The 18185-nt window shown below is 53.2% G+C and overlaps 4 protein-coding genes across 4 annotated transcripts; all 4 read right to left on the reverse strand.

Moving 5' to 3' along the window:
• Positions 1-324: 324 nt before the first annotated feature.
• On the reverse strand, positions 325-2204 carry AB675_2469 (uncharacterized protein; the record flags this gene model as incomplete). The annotated part of the gene is made up of 2 exons (XM_018142442.1): positions 325-759; positions 807-2204. 2 exons carry the CDS (start codon positions 2202-2204, stop codon positions 325-327), a joined length of 1833 nt encoding a protein of 610 aa, XP_018004780.1.
• A 932-nt stretch (positions 2205-3136) lies between these two features.
• On the reverse strand, positions 3137-5430 carry AB675_2470 (Regulatory protein GAL4; the record flags this gene model as incomplete). The annotated part of the gene is made up of 2 exons (XM_018142444.1): positions 3137-3944; positions 4007-5430. The coding sequence occupies 2 exons, from the start codon at positions 5428-5430 to the stop codon at positions 3137-3139; spliced, it is 2232 nt and encodes a 743-aa protein (XP_018005021.1).
• Positions 5431-6681: 1251 nt separating this feature from the next.
• AB675_2471 (mRNA cleavage and polyadenylation specificity factor complex subunit pta1) lies at positions 6682-9113 on the reverse strand (the record flags this gene model as incomplete). The annotated part of the gene is made up of 3 exons (XM_018142445.1): positions 6682-8475; positions 8527-8692; positions 8776-9113. The coding sequence occupies 3 exons, from the start codon at positions 9111-9113 to the stop codon at positions 6682-6684; spliced, it is 2298 nt and encodes a 765-aa protein (XP_018005096.1).
• Positions 9114-14420: 5307 nt separating this feature from the next.
• Positions 14421-15326, reverse strand: AB675_2472 (uncharacterized protein; the record flags this gene model as incomplete). The annotated part of the gene is made up of 1 exon (XM_018142446.1): positions 14421-15326. The coding sequence occupies one exon, from the start codon at positions 15324-15326 to the stop codon at positions 14421-14423; it is 906 nt and encodes a 301-aa protein (XP_018004868.1).
• Positions 15327-18185: the final 2859 nt, after the last annotated feature.

Raw genomic sequence — 18185 nt, forward strand, 5'->3', positions numbered from 1 at the left:
CTTGGTGAATGTGGCGGACCATACAAGGCTCCGGCGAACAGCGGAAGCGGAAGCGGGCCGGCAAACTAGAAAGAAGTTTTGGACGGCACGCAACTTGAATTTGGAGCAATTTATGATGACATCGGCGTCCACTCGGTCGACAGATCGCCGATTTTTGCGGTGTGCAGGTCTTCAGGAGCAGTGACAAGTAAGCTTGTGCAGGCGTAGTGTAGAGACGAGGCGATTGTGCCGTACCGGACCCACGACACGGATAGATCTGTGGAGGAAAGTTCGTTCCTATCTTGTATGACTCTGAGTAAGGCTTATCAGCCGCTGCCGGTGACCTCAAGTGACGGTCGGTTCGGGATACCACCAGTCATCGAGATTCACAAAGTCCTGGCCCTGTGCAAAGTAGCTCTGCGCCAAGACCTGCAGCTGATCGTCGATAGAAGGAAAGTTGGTCGAATCAGACTGGAGTTGGTCCTGAGGTACCGTAGACGGCATAGCAGGTGTGCTTGTCGTCGACATATCCGGGTCAAGTCTGGTCGGACGTGGCAGGAGGCGTCCACTGACTAGGTTGGTGGAGGTGCGGTGTGCACGCTTAGAGACCAGCGACGGCCCAAAATACCCCTCGGCAGCAGCCGACTGATCGGAAGTAAAGCAGGACTCTAGTATCTCCCAGAACAGACTCAGATCAATGTAAGTCTTGTCGTCAGCAGCAGATGCGGCGTTCTGAGAAGACTCGGCGACAATATTCTGGAACGTATTGACTTTGTCGGCCTAGCAAAAATGTTAGCATCTAGAGAACACAGTCCTGGCCGACTCACAAGCTGTGCAATCCGTTTCCAATATCTGCCAGACGTGCGTAGGAAGTTCAGACACTTATCAAAATTCTCTTGCTTATTGCGTCGAACGGCCTCATCGTCAGCATAGCTCTGTTGTAAGAAGATGGTAGCGACAACTGCCACACAATAGGACGGATATGGATCTGAGGGGACGAATCCTTTGGCATTCGCTTGGTCGATGAGATGTACCATCCACGAAGTGTGCGTCTGGATCATGTCATCGGTGTGCTGTAAGAATATCTCAGGCACCATCGTCATTCTGAAAGACCGTAGATGCAAGGCCAGCACAAGTGGATGGTTCAGAAGACACAATACTGCGTGGTAGAAGATCTGGTTCAGGTACCATGGAGCCCAAAATGTCCGATGACGCTGGATCTCCTCGCCAGAGTAGTCACCAAATTTGGCTGGCTTGAACCTGTACTTATAGGGCATTCTTGTCTCGTGCTCCATCAGCCGGCCCATGATCTGTTGATATTCAGACTCGGGTGCCCAATTTGGCAGTGGCTGTCGCTTGCCTCGACGGAGCGCATAGCGGACGGTTCTCGCCCAAGTCTCGCTCAGCTCAATCACCGAAGCTATGATTCCCTTATCGACGGCGACAGTTGTAGCAGGATCGGCGATACCGTCCGACTGTGGAACACCCGGTGCAGTGATGTTCGAACTAGACCCCGCTGGTGGATCGGCACTCCGCGGGTAGCTTGGTGATAGATCGCTGGGCAGGAGAGTCAGCTTGCTGGAGCTGGAGCCGAAAAGGTGTTTGAGCAAGACACAACTCCAGTGACAGTGATGTCTTTCCTCGAGCATCTGTGAGTCGTAGGGCGAGTACATCTCGACTGCCAAGCCCGCGGACTGTGCCAGATCGTAGGCTAGAGAGCTGTATGCACTTGCACGAGCGGTGGCTCCATCATTGAATTCCACGACAGTGAGTACACACAGTGCCTGAATCGTTGAAAGCTCTACCTGTCCTTCGATCACCTTCGTCATGACTAGTCGCCTGCTTCGTTCAAGTAGTTCGACAGCACGCGCGTCGGCAAGATTTTCAGTATCGCTGAATCGAAATGACATCGCAGAGACGGCGTAGATCAATTCTGGATCGCGAGAAGCAAAATTGGCTGTGAAGTGCTTCATCGCAAACAAGGGCAGCGGTTGGCAGTCACAGTAGATTGCGTACAATGTTGCGGCGGTCTCAATTTCTTCTGGCGTGAGGTCTGCTCGATTGTCTGTGAAAGAGCTGCTGTGTCGTGTAGCCGTAGCCTGTTGGAGAGTCGCGCCTCTCGTAGGATTAGTAGCTGTTGCATTCGGGACATCTGATCGGTTGCTGAGCATGTTTTGAATCTGGGCCATGTTCTGCTCCAGAGACCGGAGTCGATCTGCCGTCATGCTGTCCGACAATGAGGAACTCTGGGCAGTCCATGAATGAGTGGACTCTGCACCACTGTTCTGGAATGCATGACTGTCCCTGTCTAGGGCGTAGGCGCAGAGCTGGCCCAGCCTGGCACAATGCGAACAGGTAGGCTTCTCGCCTGGACATCTAGATTTCTTCCGGCTTTGGTTGACTCAGTCGATGGTTCCTCTCGGTCGCGAGCAACGTACCGACATGGCTCGCAAGCCTGACGCGTGCGCTTCAGAGGCCGCTCTGGAGTCGACGTTGTACTTGCCATGAGCAACAATCACATGCATCGCAGTTTACACTTGCAAGTCGCCAACGCTGTTGAGTGGCACGACAGCCTCATCACGACGACACCTCGTTCATGGCCATTTCTCATTCATGCTGAACTTTATTGATAGAAGACCTTCTGATTACGATGGCCATTGGACCGTAGAGGTGCAGGATGACTCCGACGCCGGACGACAGCTGGCGCCGCGCCAGACCGGATGACGCAAGCAGCCACTAGACTTATCTATCGCGGATGACAGTATGTATCCGGTGAGACCGGATGACGATCAATTTTTGCATGCCCGATTGTACCCTCGGGTGCGCCTAGGGACCACAACACTTGGATATAGCAATGCCTGGAGGACGGCTTGACAAGTGTCAAAGGCAGACAAGTCCGCACAAGCTGAGGCGGTGGCAATCGGGACGATCCGATGCAACTGGTTGTGCCAATTGTAATTATATGCTAGAGTAGTACTGGTAAATGTCTATCATAGATTGCATCCCATCGTTGTGGCACCAGGTCGAGACGCTTTTTGAGGACGTTGGCGTTGAACTGGTATGCAACAAGCCAGAAAACCTGAGATCTGCTACGCTACTATCTCATTACAGCAAATTCATCCATGTCGTGATCATACAGAAATTCAGAATGCTCAACTCAATGTCCGCCAGCAAGCATCAGTCCCCAGTCCCAATCTTGTGCACCATTTTCCATGTCTGTTCCCCACATGCCATTCGAGCCTACCGTTGGCATGCCCATGCCCAAGCCAACGATCGGATTGTTGTACAGGCTATCGCTTCCTGAATTCATCTGTCCAGCAGTCCCGCCATCTGCACTTGACTGTTGTTGGTGCATGTAATGCTGCTGAGGCCATCCCTGCGACATCATACCTGGGTCATCGCCCTCACCTGCTTGCATGTTCAATCCATTCGAGACTCCAGCAGCAGCGGTCAGGCGATCGACGTAGACATCATAGCCATCAATGGCAGTATCAATTTCTGTCATCCAAGGATCTGTACTCGCTAGCGGTGGCGGCATTGGCGGGCGTTGAGGACGTTGAGACCGTGCATGGTGTTGATGATGCTCCAGCTGCTCGGGCGCTATGCCGGAGCTAGCGCTATCTGCTCGCGTGCTGAAGCGTCCATTCCATGTGCCAGATGTGGCAGATTGAGGTTCACGCATCTGCGTAGGAGGACTGACACCGAATGCCGCAAAGTCGTACGAGTCGTCGCCGTTAGTTCCGACACCATTCGCGTTGCCATCATCCTGGGGACTTGGAAGACTATCTCCACACAGACGATAGAATATATCTCGGCATTTCTGTGCTGAAGGATTGATGTTGTTCATGGCAGTAATGACATTGAGAGCAGTAAGTACCTGGGCGCGCCACGACGATGCCGAGGGATGAGAAGGGTTCCGACGAAGGCAGTGTATCGGTATGAGGGCAGCTTGCAGCAGGAAGTATCTGTACGGATGTCAGGCAAGAACCAGAAGGGTGGACGATGTGGATGCCGAGAGGTGACTTACAGGACATACCAGGCGGCGAGGCGGGTGTGCGTCGCCTTGGTCCAGAACCGGAACAGTGCTGATATGCATTCCTCCGCAGCTCGGAGGCAGCGCTTCGTGGCAACATTCTCGGCTTCTGTAAATCTGCTTGCTCCTGGTGCTCGCTGACTTGCGCTGCTATTGCCCTTCTCCAGTGGCGGGAAGTCATGCTGGGCCCAGCGCAGGAGGAACGGTCTATACATGACTACACGCATGACTCGGTATCGGAAGCGGCCAAGCGAGTGACCCAAAAGATTCTCTTCAGGAAGGTTGAGGTCCTCGTCGCAGTAGTACGGAGGTAAGCTTGTGCGCCAGCCTTCGATGCAGTCGTCATCGAGGGCAATTAGCTCGTCAGCAGTCGGAATCGGACTTGATATCAGACGATCATATATGCGCATAGTCCGGAGATGATACTGTGATTGTGTGTTGACGTAAGTGTAATACGTAGCTTCATTGATCTCGATAGGCAATGTGGTGGACTGCGCGGTCAGGCTGCTTTCTTGAATGTTCAGCGGGAACGGAGTGTCGACGCCTACTCTTGGCCAGTTGAGTGGCCGACCATATGTGACTGTTGCACCGACGTCGAGCACGCAGAGTGACCACCAGACACGCCGGCGAATCTCCTTCTTCAATGGTGTGGTCTGCCAGCCGTGGACTTCTTTGTGAAGCCCCAACGAAATGGCCAGACGGAGTGCTAGCCCCCCATAGTTGTATCCACTGTTGGGTCGATTGCGTTTCTGTAAGTAGTTGGCGGCCATTGCGAAGGCCTGTACAAGACCGAGACTGCCTGCTTCGAGCGATTCAATGCTCAACGAGTTCTTGACGACGTTAAACAATGTGATGTGGGTATCGTCGTTGCACGGACTTGACACAAAAGATCCCATCGCAGCGACGAGATTGGCCAGTACATGCCACGTGCCTTTGGGTCTGTTGGCAAGGTTCTGGTACTGCTCGCGGAAAGTGGGCTCGTGCAAGATCGGGAAGGTAGGATGATAGTGGCTGAAGTATGCATTGATGAGTCCATCGACGAACTGTCGTGTAAGTAGCGGCTGTGCTTTGAGTGAGGGTCCAGGGTTGTAGTTGGCGTTCATTATATCAGGCATCGACTCGTCTCGCTGTTCCTGCTTGATCCTAGACGACTGCGAGGAATTGCCTTGGCTTCCGCTGGAAATCAAGCGCAATAGCGAAGCTCCTGAGACGGATCCAAGGAAGCCAGTATTTGTGTCGTTCGCTGTGAGTGTCGCCATCCCGTCAGTCAGCTTTGGGATCTCAGCATCAAGATCGAAATTCATTGATCTGCCGCCAGGGTCACTAAGTGTCCAGAGAGATTCTCGTTCGTCCCATTCGAAGTCGTCATCGGCTGCGAATGGTACGGTCTCAAACTCGTGGGACGGCTGCAGACCCATGTTCGACCTCGGTGCGGGCTTGTCGAAACCTTCTCGCTCTGCATCCGCACTGCTAGGTGATAAGCTCTCCCGTCTGGGTTGCCCTGACAAGATTGCTGAAGCTTGCGATGGGGCCTGAGGTCCTTGGACAAGCGGTGACAATCCATCTGCCAACCCGTGCGAAAGTAGTTGCTGCACATGCTGGTCTGGAAAGACAGTCCTTAGAATCCTCTCCGCCCGCTCCAGTTTCTCTTCGACTTCTGTAAGATGCCTACCATTGATCAGTATACTTGCGAGGCATACGCTGTATCTGGCCAGGTGGTCTCTCACCTTCTGGTCAGCGCTGACCGGCTGTGCTTGTCATACAAGCAGTGGCGATTGTATCGTTGACACACGGAGCAAACAGGCAGCGCACCATCACAACGGCCCTTGCGTCGCTTGCACTCTCGACAGGCTTGGCCAGCGTTCGATCCGGAACGTGCGATCCGTGGCGGCTCAGTGGCAGAATGTGATGCCATACTGTATGGCTGTGAGGTCGAGGACGACCCAGATCTCGGAAGCAGTGCGTGTGAAGCCAAGTCAGATCGGAGATGGAGTGCTTTTCTCTTCAGGCTCGGCTTGGTCCTGGCGCTGCGGTGGTCACTAACAGTCACACAGCACTCGGTTACTCGAACCCCGCAAAACTTCAGCCACACAACCTGATCAAGGACGGTTACCCGGAGAAGTGCGGAGCGCCGGCGGATTCAAATTTGACAGGCCGAGATTTCCCTTCCGTAGAGTGACGTGGATGTCAGGGAGAGCATCACTCAGTGAGCATTGGGAGATCTCGTAGTGCATGAGGCGATGTCTCAAAAGGTAAGCCCAAGGCGCCCGTCCCGTTGTAGCTCAGTCATCAAACAACGTTGAGGCGCGTCGAGATCTGTGCGTCTCCGTAGATGTTCCGGCGGGATGGTGGGGGATCTATGGGGGCGGAAAGGGCGACAGGGCACCCAACCTGGGGCGAGGAAAGACATCCATATAACTACGTCCGCTTTCTCGTAAGTCAAAATTGTCATCGCTTCTATTTCGCAAAGTTCCCGCGCGTGTTGAGATCACGCACGCGTGGCCACATGGGCGCGCCGCTTCCGAATTCCGCCAAAGCCAGCCTGGAGTGGCGCTACGAGGAGTTGAAGTTGGATGCACACATGTTTGAGATATGGCCGATCTGGTGGGACCTTTACCGACACGCACCGCGCGCGTGATCGCTTTACTGCCAGTGCTACCGGCAGACACCTATTCAGCCTTGACTGTGTCCATTCCATCGTGCAGCTCTACTCCATTGACGACTGCGACCTCTGCTACTGGCGCGTCGACCTGAACCGGTGTAGCTTCAATTTTCGGAAGAACTTTTGGCTTTGCCGGCGCTGCACTGCCCGACTGGCCTTTCTCAAACCGTTCCAAAACCTTCCCAGCCGCGCTCTTGACCTGCTCATCGCCAGCTTCGATCATCTCAGACAGGGCCTCCTTCACTAGGTCCCTCGACGGTGGCCGAAACATGAGCAGGTATTGCATTGCTAATGTACACATACTGACTCTCTCCGGATCCTGGGCCAGCGTCTTCAAACTGTCCAGAATTGCCTTGGTGATTGCTGGAATCTCAGAGAGGAAGCGAATGAGGAGTTTGGAGTCTGCTTTGTCAAGATACTGTGCAACGCGGTCGAACAGGCGGGCAGACCATTCAGAGTAGTTCGGAAGGTCTGTTGGAGGCGTTGATGATGGGGACTTGCAACGAGCCTGCATTTTGTCTGCGTACCATTCTTCGGTCAACCAGGAAATGGCAATGTTGAGGCGTGATCGGAAATCCTCAAGAATGTACATAAAAAGGTGTTCACGAATTCGACCGGCAATTCCATCAGACTTCCGAGCTGGACTTGCTTTCGTGAGTGTGCCATCTTCGTCGGCGTCCAGCGAAGATTCAGACTCCCCGTACTCGTCGATCGAGGCAGGCGTCCGCGCCGCTATGCGCGAAATGATCGTGATCCAAGCGTCGCGGTCGTTAGCAGCCGCTGCCAAGCGAGCGAAGCCCATCTTCGGTCGAGCCGACACGGTGTTTGTAGACTCTAGCCCATGGACCAGACCCAATACATGGCGGATTGTCTGGTCTGACAGAATGGCTACCTCAGAATCTGACAGTGGGGGCGGCTTCGGTAGTTCAAATGGTCCTAAATTGATGGGTGGCTGGATCAGTTCCTCGAGGACCTTAGTCGTTGTGTTCTCAGCAGCCGCTTCAGTCGACTGGCCGAAGTCTGGCTCGTAGTCGTCGTCATCGTCGATTCCAGTTGGACCGGCCATTGGTATGTCCGGTATAGGCGTTGGCTGGGCTGCTTTCCTCAACTTGTCGAGACGCATCCTGACCGCGTCCATGGCCGGCTCTAACCGCCCAGCTTCCGTCATCTGAATCAGAAGAGCCACCACCTGATTGACGATGTCGATTGGTAGAAGTTTCACGTCAAATTGGTGGAGCATCGTATCCTCAGTCAGGGTAAACAGCTGAGCAACGGTATTTGGCGGAGGCGGCATTGGTGGGAACTTGGGCACTTCGGTAAGACGCTGTCGCTTCGCGTCATTTGGGCCGTCCATTGCTTCAGCTGAACGCTTGACGCCAACCCCTCCGCTAAAGATGCCGACCCTTTGTTGTTGCAAGCGAACCATGTAGGCGCCTACCTTCTCACTCATCGCATGGTTTGGCATGCTCTTCATGATGAACTTGAGAAGCGCAAATGTTGTCCTCTCCATCGATCGATATATGACATTGAGTCTAGGTGTCATGCTGGTTGGAGCAGACCTGAAGGGGTTGAAATTCAGGACAGCTGACAGGATCTTGTTCGCCACGGCAGGACGTGTGCGAATGAGAATGGCAAGACAGTTGAGCGTCGCGTCCACGAGTATTGGATCCATGTTGGGGTCCTGAAAGACACTCAGCAGCCGATCGAGGAGGCCTGCACCTTCAGCCTCTAGCTGAGGCAGTGGCAGTAGAGGGTGCTGACGCGGAACGATGGCTAGAGACGTCTCGTTCGAGTCTGTTCGCTGTAAGGTTGTGTCAGCTTCGTACTGCGCTGGTGCAATGGAAGGGCTCACTCTTGGATCTGCAATGACTCCCGGCGTCTGCACTTGAACCACCTTCTGTAGGAACTTGATGCAGCATATCTTTATCGTGATTGGCGCAAGATCCATCCGTTGCAGGATGCTCATCTTGATGGCTAGCATGGTCTGCCATACTGGTGACTGATCCGGGTGCGAAGCTCTGGATGGATCGGGTCAGAATCATGCCTTGTCGATTCAAAGTCCTAGCAGGAACAACTCTAGACAGGAAGATATCCAACATACATTCTCTTAAACACCAAAGCGTATAAACTAGTAGCTGTCTGAACCACACTTCTCAATACTGCGGTGTCTTCTGCAGGATTCTCAAGGAACCCGAGCAGTGACGGCAAGACATCCGACACGAGCTCTTCTTTCTGCGCGTTTGGCAACGAGGGACTGGCAAAGCACTCCGCGATGAAATCAGCTCCCCATCGACGAATATCGAGCGCCGCCGAAGGCCCGATGAGAGGTAATATGCCCGGCACGACTTGAGTATAGACTTGCGGATCGTTGAGGGCAAGCTTACGCGCAGACTCGAGCTGAGTGATCATCTCAGCCGAGCTGGCTGTAGAGGCAGCCATATTCAACGCGCGCGAATACTACACAAGTCGCGGTCAAGGGCAGCGGCACGGCATTGAGACTGTTCTACAGGACTGAGGGGATGATGGTCGAAATCTCGGGTCCAGGGGTGCGGAGTGTAGGCGCAGCGTTAAATGCAGGAATGAAGAAGGGTCTGGCTAATAAAACATTGTCGATGAATGGGAATACCTCCGCAAAAGAAATGGAAGTCAAGACTGGTGAATGCAGTAATAGTGAAGTTCGATAGCCGATGCTCTTTTGCACGCGCAGGCTCGGAATCGACAAGTGCTACAAGTGCAGTGACGTTGACCGAGCCGTTAGGGTTAGGGCCAACGTCTGAACGTCGAGCTCGAGTCAACTTGGACCCGAGTCGACGTCTCTGCTGCCCATGGCATCGAATAACCGACTGCACGTCCAATATCAAGGTCTTTGGATTATTCAGACCGCCTTATCGAGCCCGTTCTGTCGGCAAACGCCACGTTCCGAATATTCAACTGCTAGCTACGGTGTCACTTCGTCTAGGCTGACCGTATATATCGCACAACTTCGCAGACGTTCGAAGACACACCCCCCTATTGCGATTGCTTCATGTGTAGTCTGCGGTATGTGACCTCGCCTACAAGATTGCTTGCGAGTGACAGGACTTGAAGCTATCCGTAGCTCGAAATGCAGTGTCAGGAGGTAGCAGTCCCGCGATGACGACCTTCTCGACACATGAGGTAGGCAGGTGCGGAATACAGGCCAGTCAGGCTTCCGTGCAGGGAACTCTGCGCATCCACTTCGACGATGCTTGCGAACGATGTCGAATGGTCTACGGTAACCTTGACAATTGCTGCAGCTGTGAGCCGTATTAGCAGGGTTCCAGCACTGTACGACCTCCAGCCCGCAAAAGTACATCTTTCGCCTCCAGCTTTCCGCTATCCTACCAACTTCGATCCTGCCATTGCGATGGCTTGACTTGCTCGACGAAGCCGTCGCAATGCAAGACGTAAGTTTGAGCGGAATGCAGGAGTCCGGAGCGTATGCGGAAGGGATGCCCGCGTCGAAACGCGGAGAAGCGAGCACATGCCTTCAAGACAGCGCCTCGCTCCGCATCGTGCGACGAGTGACACATCAAGCAGCCGTGAGGTATGAAGCCTGTCAGGTTGATGGCCTCGCTCTTGCATACCCTTGGCGGTAGTAGGTGCGGCGAGGCAAATGGTGTTTCACAATCGACGGATATGTTGTGCATTGACCAGAGTTCCTTGGCGGCTTCTATTCTGCTTCTTCCGCCTCGCCTCAGAGGTATCTGTAGCGGATTCCGTTTCAACTTACGAGACAAAATTCGTGTGCTAACTTTCCTTCAGGGCAACGAACTTCGTCCGAGGACGATCCATTGCTGTTAGTGATGGCATGGGAGTCTTGACTTGCGAGACAGGGACAGCCATGTCGCAAGATGCCTCAGAGTGAGGTCGTTATCCCAACATGGTCCGTCAGCGCACGAGCTCAGCAGTCCCGGAACCCCACGACAGGTTCCGCGTTGCCTACCTACACAGCCTCCACCACATGTGCCTTCTGCCACACCGGCGACATCGATGCCGATGGTTTATCAAACGCGGACCTCTTCTTCTTCTGTCGAACGTCAACATTTGCGATGGACACATCACTAGTCTTCGTCGCTCGCCTACAGCTTTGACTTTCGGTAATCGGCAGTAAGACCTTCCTCGAGGGCGGACCTCCAGATTATTATTGATTCCGCTCATGACTATCGAGTCGCCGGCAGTATCAGATGTCGCTAGCCTAGAAGCTTGAGAGGTGGACTTCACAAAACCATGAACACTCTGGAGCGTTTGATGAGCAGACCATCCCGGGCGTTAGGCTATTATTGCGTGCATTCATCGAGCCCACTTGCAAACACTAGGATCTCTTGACTAGCGCTCGAAGAGGCAAGAATAATAAATGGTCGTGAAACCTCCACCCTCCAATTGATATATTGAAACATGAAACAACAAAACAGAGTTTTGGCGCAACGACTCGAGGGTTGTGGTGGCGGAGCACGGTAGACGAGAAAAGCAACACTTATCGATGGTGGCTGTTTGAAGAATTCGACGAAGTCTGCTCACGCTGAAACGTGGTTGCCACGAGGGAGTGTATGCTCGGCAGCCGGCAGGTCGCGATACTATTGAAGTCAATGGTGAGGGTGCATCCTCTAGCTGTAGCCCGTTATTGAGCTGAAGGCAGTGTATGTGACACAAACGCTTTGCACGAGTGGCCGTTTCTTGTGGGAAGGTCGGCTCAACTAATTGATAGTTCGCTCCCGCCGCGATCGAAGCAGCGAACGACCGGCACGAGGGCCGTTGAGAGCGACCTCCAAGAACGCCAGGACCGTGATCGTCGCCCTCGGAACCCGTTGGAAGTCTACTAAAAACAACATGAATAAAATTGCCAGAAGGCATGTCACGGTAGGCAGTCGGAAATGAGGTTGAGTCAACCTCAGATACCATACCGCCGAGAACAGATCTTACCATACCATCAATACAGGCAATCTCAAGAGAAATGGCAATTCCGCCCGTCGATCCCGCCTTAGCTTGTGGGGAGACGAGCGAGTGCTCCAAAAACTCGTCCAGTCCGCTACAATATGCCCCTTCAAATGTATTTCCATGCACTACGATCGATTCATGCAGGACGCAGTCCGATCTCGAAAAGCAAACACACAACACGCGCTGTCAAACAGGGACACGAGATCAGTTCTTTGCCCTGGCCACGCGCATGCACGGTCCCAAGCGCCTGTCTCTCGGTTTTTTGACGTGTCGTGCATGCAGTCGAGATGAAGATGGTTTCGCACAATTAACCAGCCGAGAAGAACGTCGTGCATGGCATGTGATGGCATCTTGACAAGCAACACGCAGGCCCGTTGGAAATGCCGAGGGTTGCTCACCGTCAGCTCTGTTGTGACTGGCTGCCTTCAGACTACATGTTGTCTGCACGGCTGACAGATCATGATCGTTGTGCTACTGTGGCATAGGTGGGTTGGCAGGAGAGAACGGTGAGTAGGTAGGACAAGGCAATAACGGCGCGGCCGACTTCACGTAAACATCCTGGGTGGTCGTGACGATGCGACTGAGTCGACGATTGTTCTCGGTAGATGAGGAGAAGAAGTGAACAATGGCCAGCATGTTGCAGGCACGACAGCATGGTCCCGAACTGGGATCAGGCAACTGCTGGGTATGCATGCCGTTGTTCCAGCAGGGTCAAACTTGGGCGAGGAGAGTACGAGAGAATTGCCTCATTCGTCGAGATTAGTCGTTACTCCCTACTGATGGTCGCAGTACGATGCTCATGAATTGAATGTGCCGATCAAACGTGGTGCGGACCGTATTATTCTTGCTTACTCGTGCAGTCGAAAGCCTGTCCTGCTGAGCATGGGGTCAGGGTTCCATCAGGGATCAGCACGGACCACACTACGTTAATGGTCGAGGACTCTGAGACGGTACCCTGCACAGATCGGACACCTCGCTGACAGTTTCTTCAGGCCCCTATGAGCGACTCATTCGACAGCCGCTACGGTGAGATCGCTGTCGAGCGTGAGTAATAATGCTGACCGCCATGTCTGGACGGATAAGAAGGACTTGGACCACGTTGATATCATAGCCCAAGTTACACATGATGTCCTTACGCTGCGGGCAGGCAGACCGATTGAACTCAATCGTTCTTTGATTGTACCGTTGGACGTCGAAGTCTATGCGGAACATGCTTTTCCAAGCCCGTGTCAAACAATTTTGGGTAGTGAAGAAGACTCTCAAGCACATGCGATCCAACCGGCTTGGGGATGGAGATACCAACTCGATTATCATCGAGCCAGCCCAACAGCTCTTTCGGTGCGCAGGGGGCGGTCCAGTGCGTCAAGCAAAGTCAATCAAGCTGATAGAGGGGTACGTCCAGAGCCAACAGTCGCCTTGTGTCCACTGAGGAAAAGTGTACTTAGTACCTCTGACCTCGTGTCCAGCTGCCGAAAGCCAGAAGTCCGCTGCGCTGGTCCACTGGGCTGGCTCATCGAACTCTATGCGTTGTCAAAACTCTCATCCGATGCATTACGAAATGTCTGTTTGACCGTGATAATCCAGACTCACATGTCCACCGTCCACGAGTCCCAACATGTGGCGCGACAGCAATACAACCATCGACTGTCGAAGGCTTTCGTTCCGAATTACTGGGATGTTCGTCATCCGAGAAAAGATGAGTGGCTGCTGTGGCTCAGACGTGTTGCACAAAGAGCCCCGTATGCCTGCTGGAAAACCTCCGGTCCAGGTGACAGGGCAGGCTAGAGAGTCAGCAGTACCTGTGCCACTTGTCGATGACATGGTCAGGGTTGGAAACATGACAGAAAGAGTCAAGTCCCATCAAAACGGCTGACTGGGGTGCTAGTGCGGTATGCTAGTTATGCATGCTTCATTTTCTTTTCGTGCAAGCATGTTTTCTGCAACAATGCTTCAGGAAACCAGCAGGGGTCAGCACGAGTCTCCATCCAGCCCGACTGCCTCCGCAAGCTGTCAAAACAGGCAGATTGATTGGCGAGCCCGTGACGAAGCGGCACGCCATCCGCAGATTTGGGATACTCCACGTTTAGAATACCGTGGCTTGCCAGTATCCCAGCTTAGCGTGTCTGGGCACGGTAGCGCAATTGCAGTGATTTTACTTTACTCCCATCATCATGCAAGATCGATGCGCTTGGCAGCTGCAGGCATTGCCGCGAGGGGCTCCCTGTCTGCACAAGGGGCTTGCGCGGGTTATGGGCTTCATCTTTCGATAGTGAGTGTTTGAGCGACGCGCACGGACGTTGCGCTCGATCAGCTTCGATGAAAATGCCGAGTCAGAAAGTGCTGAGCCTGATCGAAGTCCGGTATTTGGTCCGGCCATTTGCATGAGTGCCGATACGGGGTTTGGTTGCCTGAGCACCAAAGCTGGGATTGTCAGTCAACACTGTAAGCTGATTGAATGCATTTGCAAATGTTCTACTCGTACATTCCATAGCTATGTGAGCTCAAATGCATCTACATGCTGGCAACTTCAATCGCTGCAAAACGCTAAAACAAATACCGACCCTGGGGTATATTATAGATAGATACAATAGCAGTCAATAGACCGCCAGTCCTAGTCCGTGTCTCAGACTGTGATCTTGCTGGAATGATCTCGCTGGGCAAATGCTGTGGGGCCACTGTGTCCGTCAGGCGTTAAGCGTGGAAACGTAGATATCGCTGGAGCACTTCGAGGAGACTGTTTCTCTGGGGGTTCTCTTGCTGCTTGCTTTGTTGAGTCACTGACTGCTGTATTCAGCCTAGCAGGCGCGCCACATTCATCCTGTTGTCTCGTTCTGCTAGAGGAGACAACTTTGGCGGAGGCAGTAGGTATTCTGGCCTCCTCTCTACCATAGGAGAGAGCAGTGACTTGAGTGGTGCATCGAATGGAAACCTCTTCAGCGTAGAGTCGAAACTGAGAGATGTGGGCAACGCTGACATATAGCCTTCGTCCATAGGAGTCTGGACCTTGCCACCTGAGGCGATGGAAACGTTACTGATCTGCCGTCTGTGGTCGTGATACGAATGCGATGTCAAAATGGGCGGCGGAAGCCCCGGCCGTGGTGACGCCACAGTCTTGGGCGATACCGAATATCTTGAAAGGTGATCCGACACAAGTGATGGTGCTCGTTGATTCGAAGAATCCGTTGCAGCGGGGGAGGCAGCCTTGTTCGATGGGGCAGAGTTGTCGATGGTGTTCGAAGGCCGGCATTCGATGGGAATCAATCTGTAGTCCAGTGACGACTGGGGTGTATGTAGTTGCCTCGGAGGAGGTAGTGGATTGCACTCCATGGCCATCGGTATGGGATGCGGTTGGCTTAGTGCCGGTAGCACCTCGACTTCTGGCAGAGTACGGCGTGGCAGGTCAAACGGATGATCCCTGTCTGGCGTTGGCAGATTGTGAGGAAATGCTGGTCGCGAGATCTCTTGGGCATAAACATTGCTGGCAGGCGGGCTGCTCGATCTGCTGTACACCAACATCGACTGCCGTGAAGACACCGCCGGTATTGGTCCGTTCCTGGGTCCAACACCCCGCGAGGCAAGGTTCTGTTGAATGTTGGTTCTCTTCCTGCGATTCATGCTGCCATTCCACCAGTTCTTGACAGCATTGTCACTTCGATTGCCTAATCTTCGCGCGATTTCTGCCCACCGCTTGCCCATTTCGTGCACCAGCTGCTCAATGAGCTCTCCTTCCTCCGTTGAGATTGGCTCATGGTTGAGACTGCCCTTGAGATTTTGATGGTACCGTTCTCTGCATTGCTTTGGAGAACGATGTTGCATATGCTGTGATATACGAACCCAGTTATTTGGGCCTTGGAGGTGGACCAGATGCAATAGTGTGTTGTCCTCGTCTGGAAGCCATGGCCCTCGCCTTGTCGCACGTCCCATCATGCGCACGACCAGTTCCAGTAACGAGGAGACAACGGGTCAAATTTGTCGAAGATAGTGATCGACTGCGCAGAGAGCACAAGTACAAATGTGCGGAGTGTAGTGGTGGGTAAGAATATCAAAAGGCAATCGAGGGGAAGCACCGGCAAAGTATATGGGCTTGCCTACATCCAGTAGGGGAATGACCAGGGATGTTGTGGTGAGCCGCAAACTGTAGCCAAGGCGACGAACAGGCTGTCTCGAGAAGTTGCAGCCGCTGTACTTCCAATTGCGTCCAGGTCAACGGTCCTGAATTAGATGGGTAGCCCTGAAAGGACGAGATGCTCTAGAGGCTGCCGAACAGACCTTGTGGCGGACAAGGGCATTGATGCTTTACGGCGTGACTGACATTGTCAAAAGCAGAGGAGGAAAGGCTAATACTTAATGCAGCGCTGATACCACCGTGGTTGGCTGATCATTGCACCTGGACGGATGTAAGAGCTGGCGGTATCAGGCCCATACAGGAGGGCAGGAGTATTATGGAGGAGTGGAGAGAGACAAGATGAAAAAGAACCTACCGCACGAGCTAGTATCAGTGCCAGATCAAGCCATTGTGAGCCAACAAAGTCTATCCTCGGTATCCCTCGCCGAATGACATTGTGATTGGAAGATCAGCCCATGGCATGGCTAACCCATGTGTCGGGTTGGAACTGAGCCAGCCAAGGATGTCCCCTTGCAACACCATCTGATCGGGCCAGGACAGTATCGACCGGCAGTGGAATGGTCCGAATGAAGAAGTGGCGATAGGTCCGGTTTCCAGTATACAGCCATGACAGTCTAACGAAGATAGCCGTCACCTTCGTCGTCGCGAAACCCGTTCTCAGAGACGAATCGCGAATAGACTCGCCAAAATGCACAAGCGAGGGACTGTTCCTGAACGGTTAAGACGTTTCTGCATGATCCGAGCTTATGTTGGAGTCCGGCCATTTCTTTTGGGCCCCACGCTTAGGTCGCAGGTTCAAAGGATCGATCTGCGGAAAGCAGGGCGGACCCCGGTCCATCAGTGATCTTCGTCAATTTTGCGACAGACAGCCTGTGACAAATAATTGTGTCTTGGCTTTCTGGCTCAGGGTGCTCGACTTGCAAGCCCTGCTGAACGAGCATTCTGGACTCGGTATTATGCCATGATACAGCCGCCGCGTGAAGATCATAGTCCCAGAGATGTGTTCGCTGTCTATTTCCATGCCTGGCCGATCAGCCTTGAAGTGCACTCATTGACTCGGCGAATTCTTCGCAGCCCTCAGCGTTGATGTGAGAACTGTTTCTTGGAGGAAGCCTTTGTTCAAGGTCACCGAAACAGTGGTACTGTGTATGCAAGTTGCCACGGAAAGTCAGATTCAGGCAAATAGAGCCTGGTATCTGGGTGTTACACAGGTACCAGCTCCAGGGTACTGCCGCCGAAGTTACCGGCGTAACGGGCACCTGACATTCGATTCCGATTCCAATTTCCTGACTGACGGCTGTACGATTGCACCTGCTACGTGATTCAACAGTCTCCGGCATGGTCGATTGTCACACAGCTGAAAGACTTCTCGCAGCGTGCCCAAGAGACTGTTTTACGTCAAACATCGAGGCTAAGACTATACGGGTTTGTGGTTCAACGACTCAAAACCTAAGGCTCGTACCAGGTGCTTGATAGGACTGCAGGTTCAACGGTCGCTAAACCTCGTCCGCCAACAGCATGGATTTTCGCCTAGTGCTCGGGCTAAAGCTTTTGAACTTGAGTTCTTTGGGAAGCCTTGAAAAGCTTTGACCTATTGGGGTTGGCGTACAGCTGAATTCGTCACTGCAGTTGCGGTCCTGGCCGAAATCAGATGGTGCATGAGCACTTGTCCGCTGAGCTCTGGAGACGGGTCTAAATAGCCGTTTGATTGGCTCATCTGCCCAAATCAAATGATGCGGACGATCTATCACGCTGCTTCTTCTGTCGTAGCTCGATCTTGGAATCGAGGCTGCAATCCACAATCTGAAGTTGCTTTTTGCATGGCAATCTCACCCGTCGAACTAAACAAAGGCGTTGAGATTATGCTTTGGTACCGTCTTCTGTGCCCGTGCTCGGGACATGTCACAAGCCCAAGCCATCAGGAGGTGTCAGAGGAGATCGAGTTGTAAGCCGTTGCGATTCTCTCAGCTCACAAGATCTGGTACAACCACACTGTCATTAGATCTTGGTAGTAATACTGTCATTCGCGCGAGGATGAGCTGTATGCACGCGCCTTGAAATCGGATCATTCACGTGGATTTGGTAGTGATGGCCGCATATCTCGGCCAACAACCTGGAAGGCATGGAAAGTGGATGGCTCGTTAGGGACTCGACCCGCTGTGGCAAAACATCCCCGCTTACAAGGATACACGAGTCAGGCGTTAGTCCCAGACTGAAGAACATGTGTCCTGCAGTGGCTGATGATGGCCTTGCACGCACAACGATTTATTACCCGGTCTAAGCTCAGTCCTATCAACTAGCTCTTATAAGTCACATACACGAGTTTGACAGCATCACTAGGCGGCAATCGTCAATGTGTGATTGCGTGAGATACTTGCCTTGCTCTTCGAAGCAGCTCGTTGATGTGAGTGGCTGTCGTGCCCGAACCG

The sequence above is a fragment of the Cyphellophora attinorum genome (assembly GCF_001299255.1).
Source record: "Cyphellophora attinorum strain CBS 131958 chromosome Unknown Contig2, whole genome shotgun sequence".
NCBI classification, from domain to species: domain Eukaryota; kingdom Fungi; phylum Ascomycota; class Eurotiomycetes; order Chaetothyriales; family Cyphellophoraceae; genus Cyphellophora; species Cyphellophora attinorum.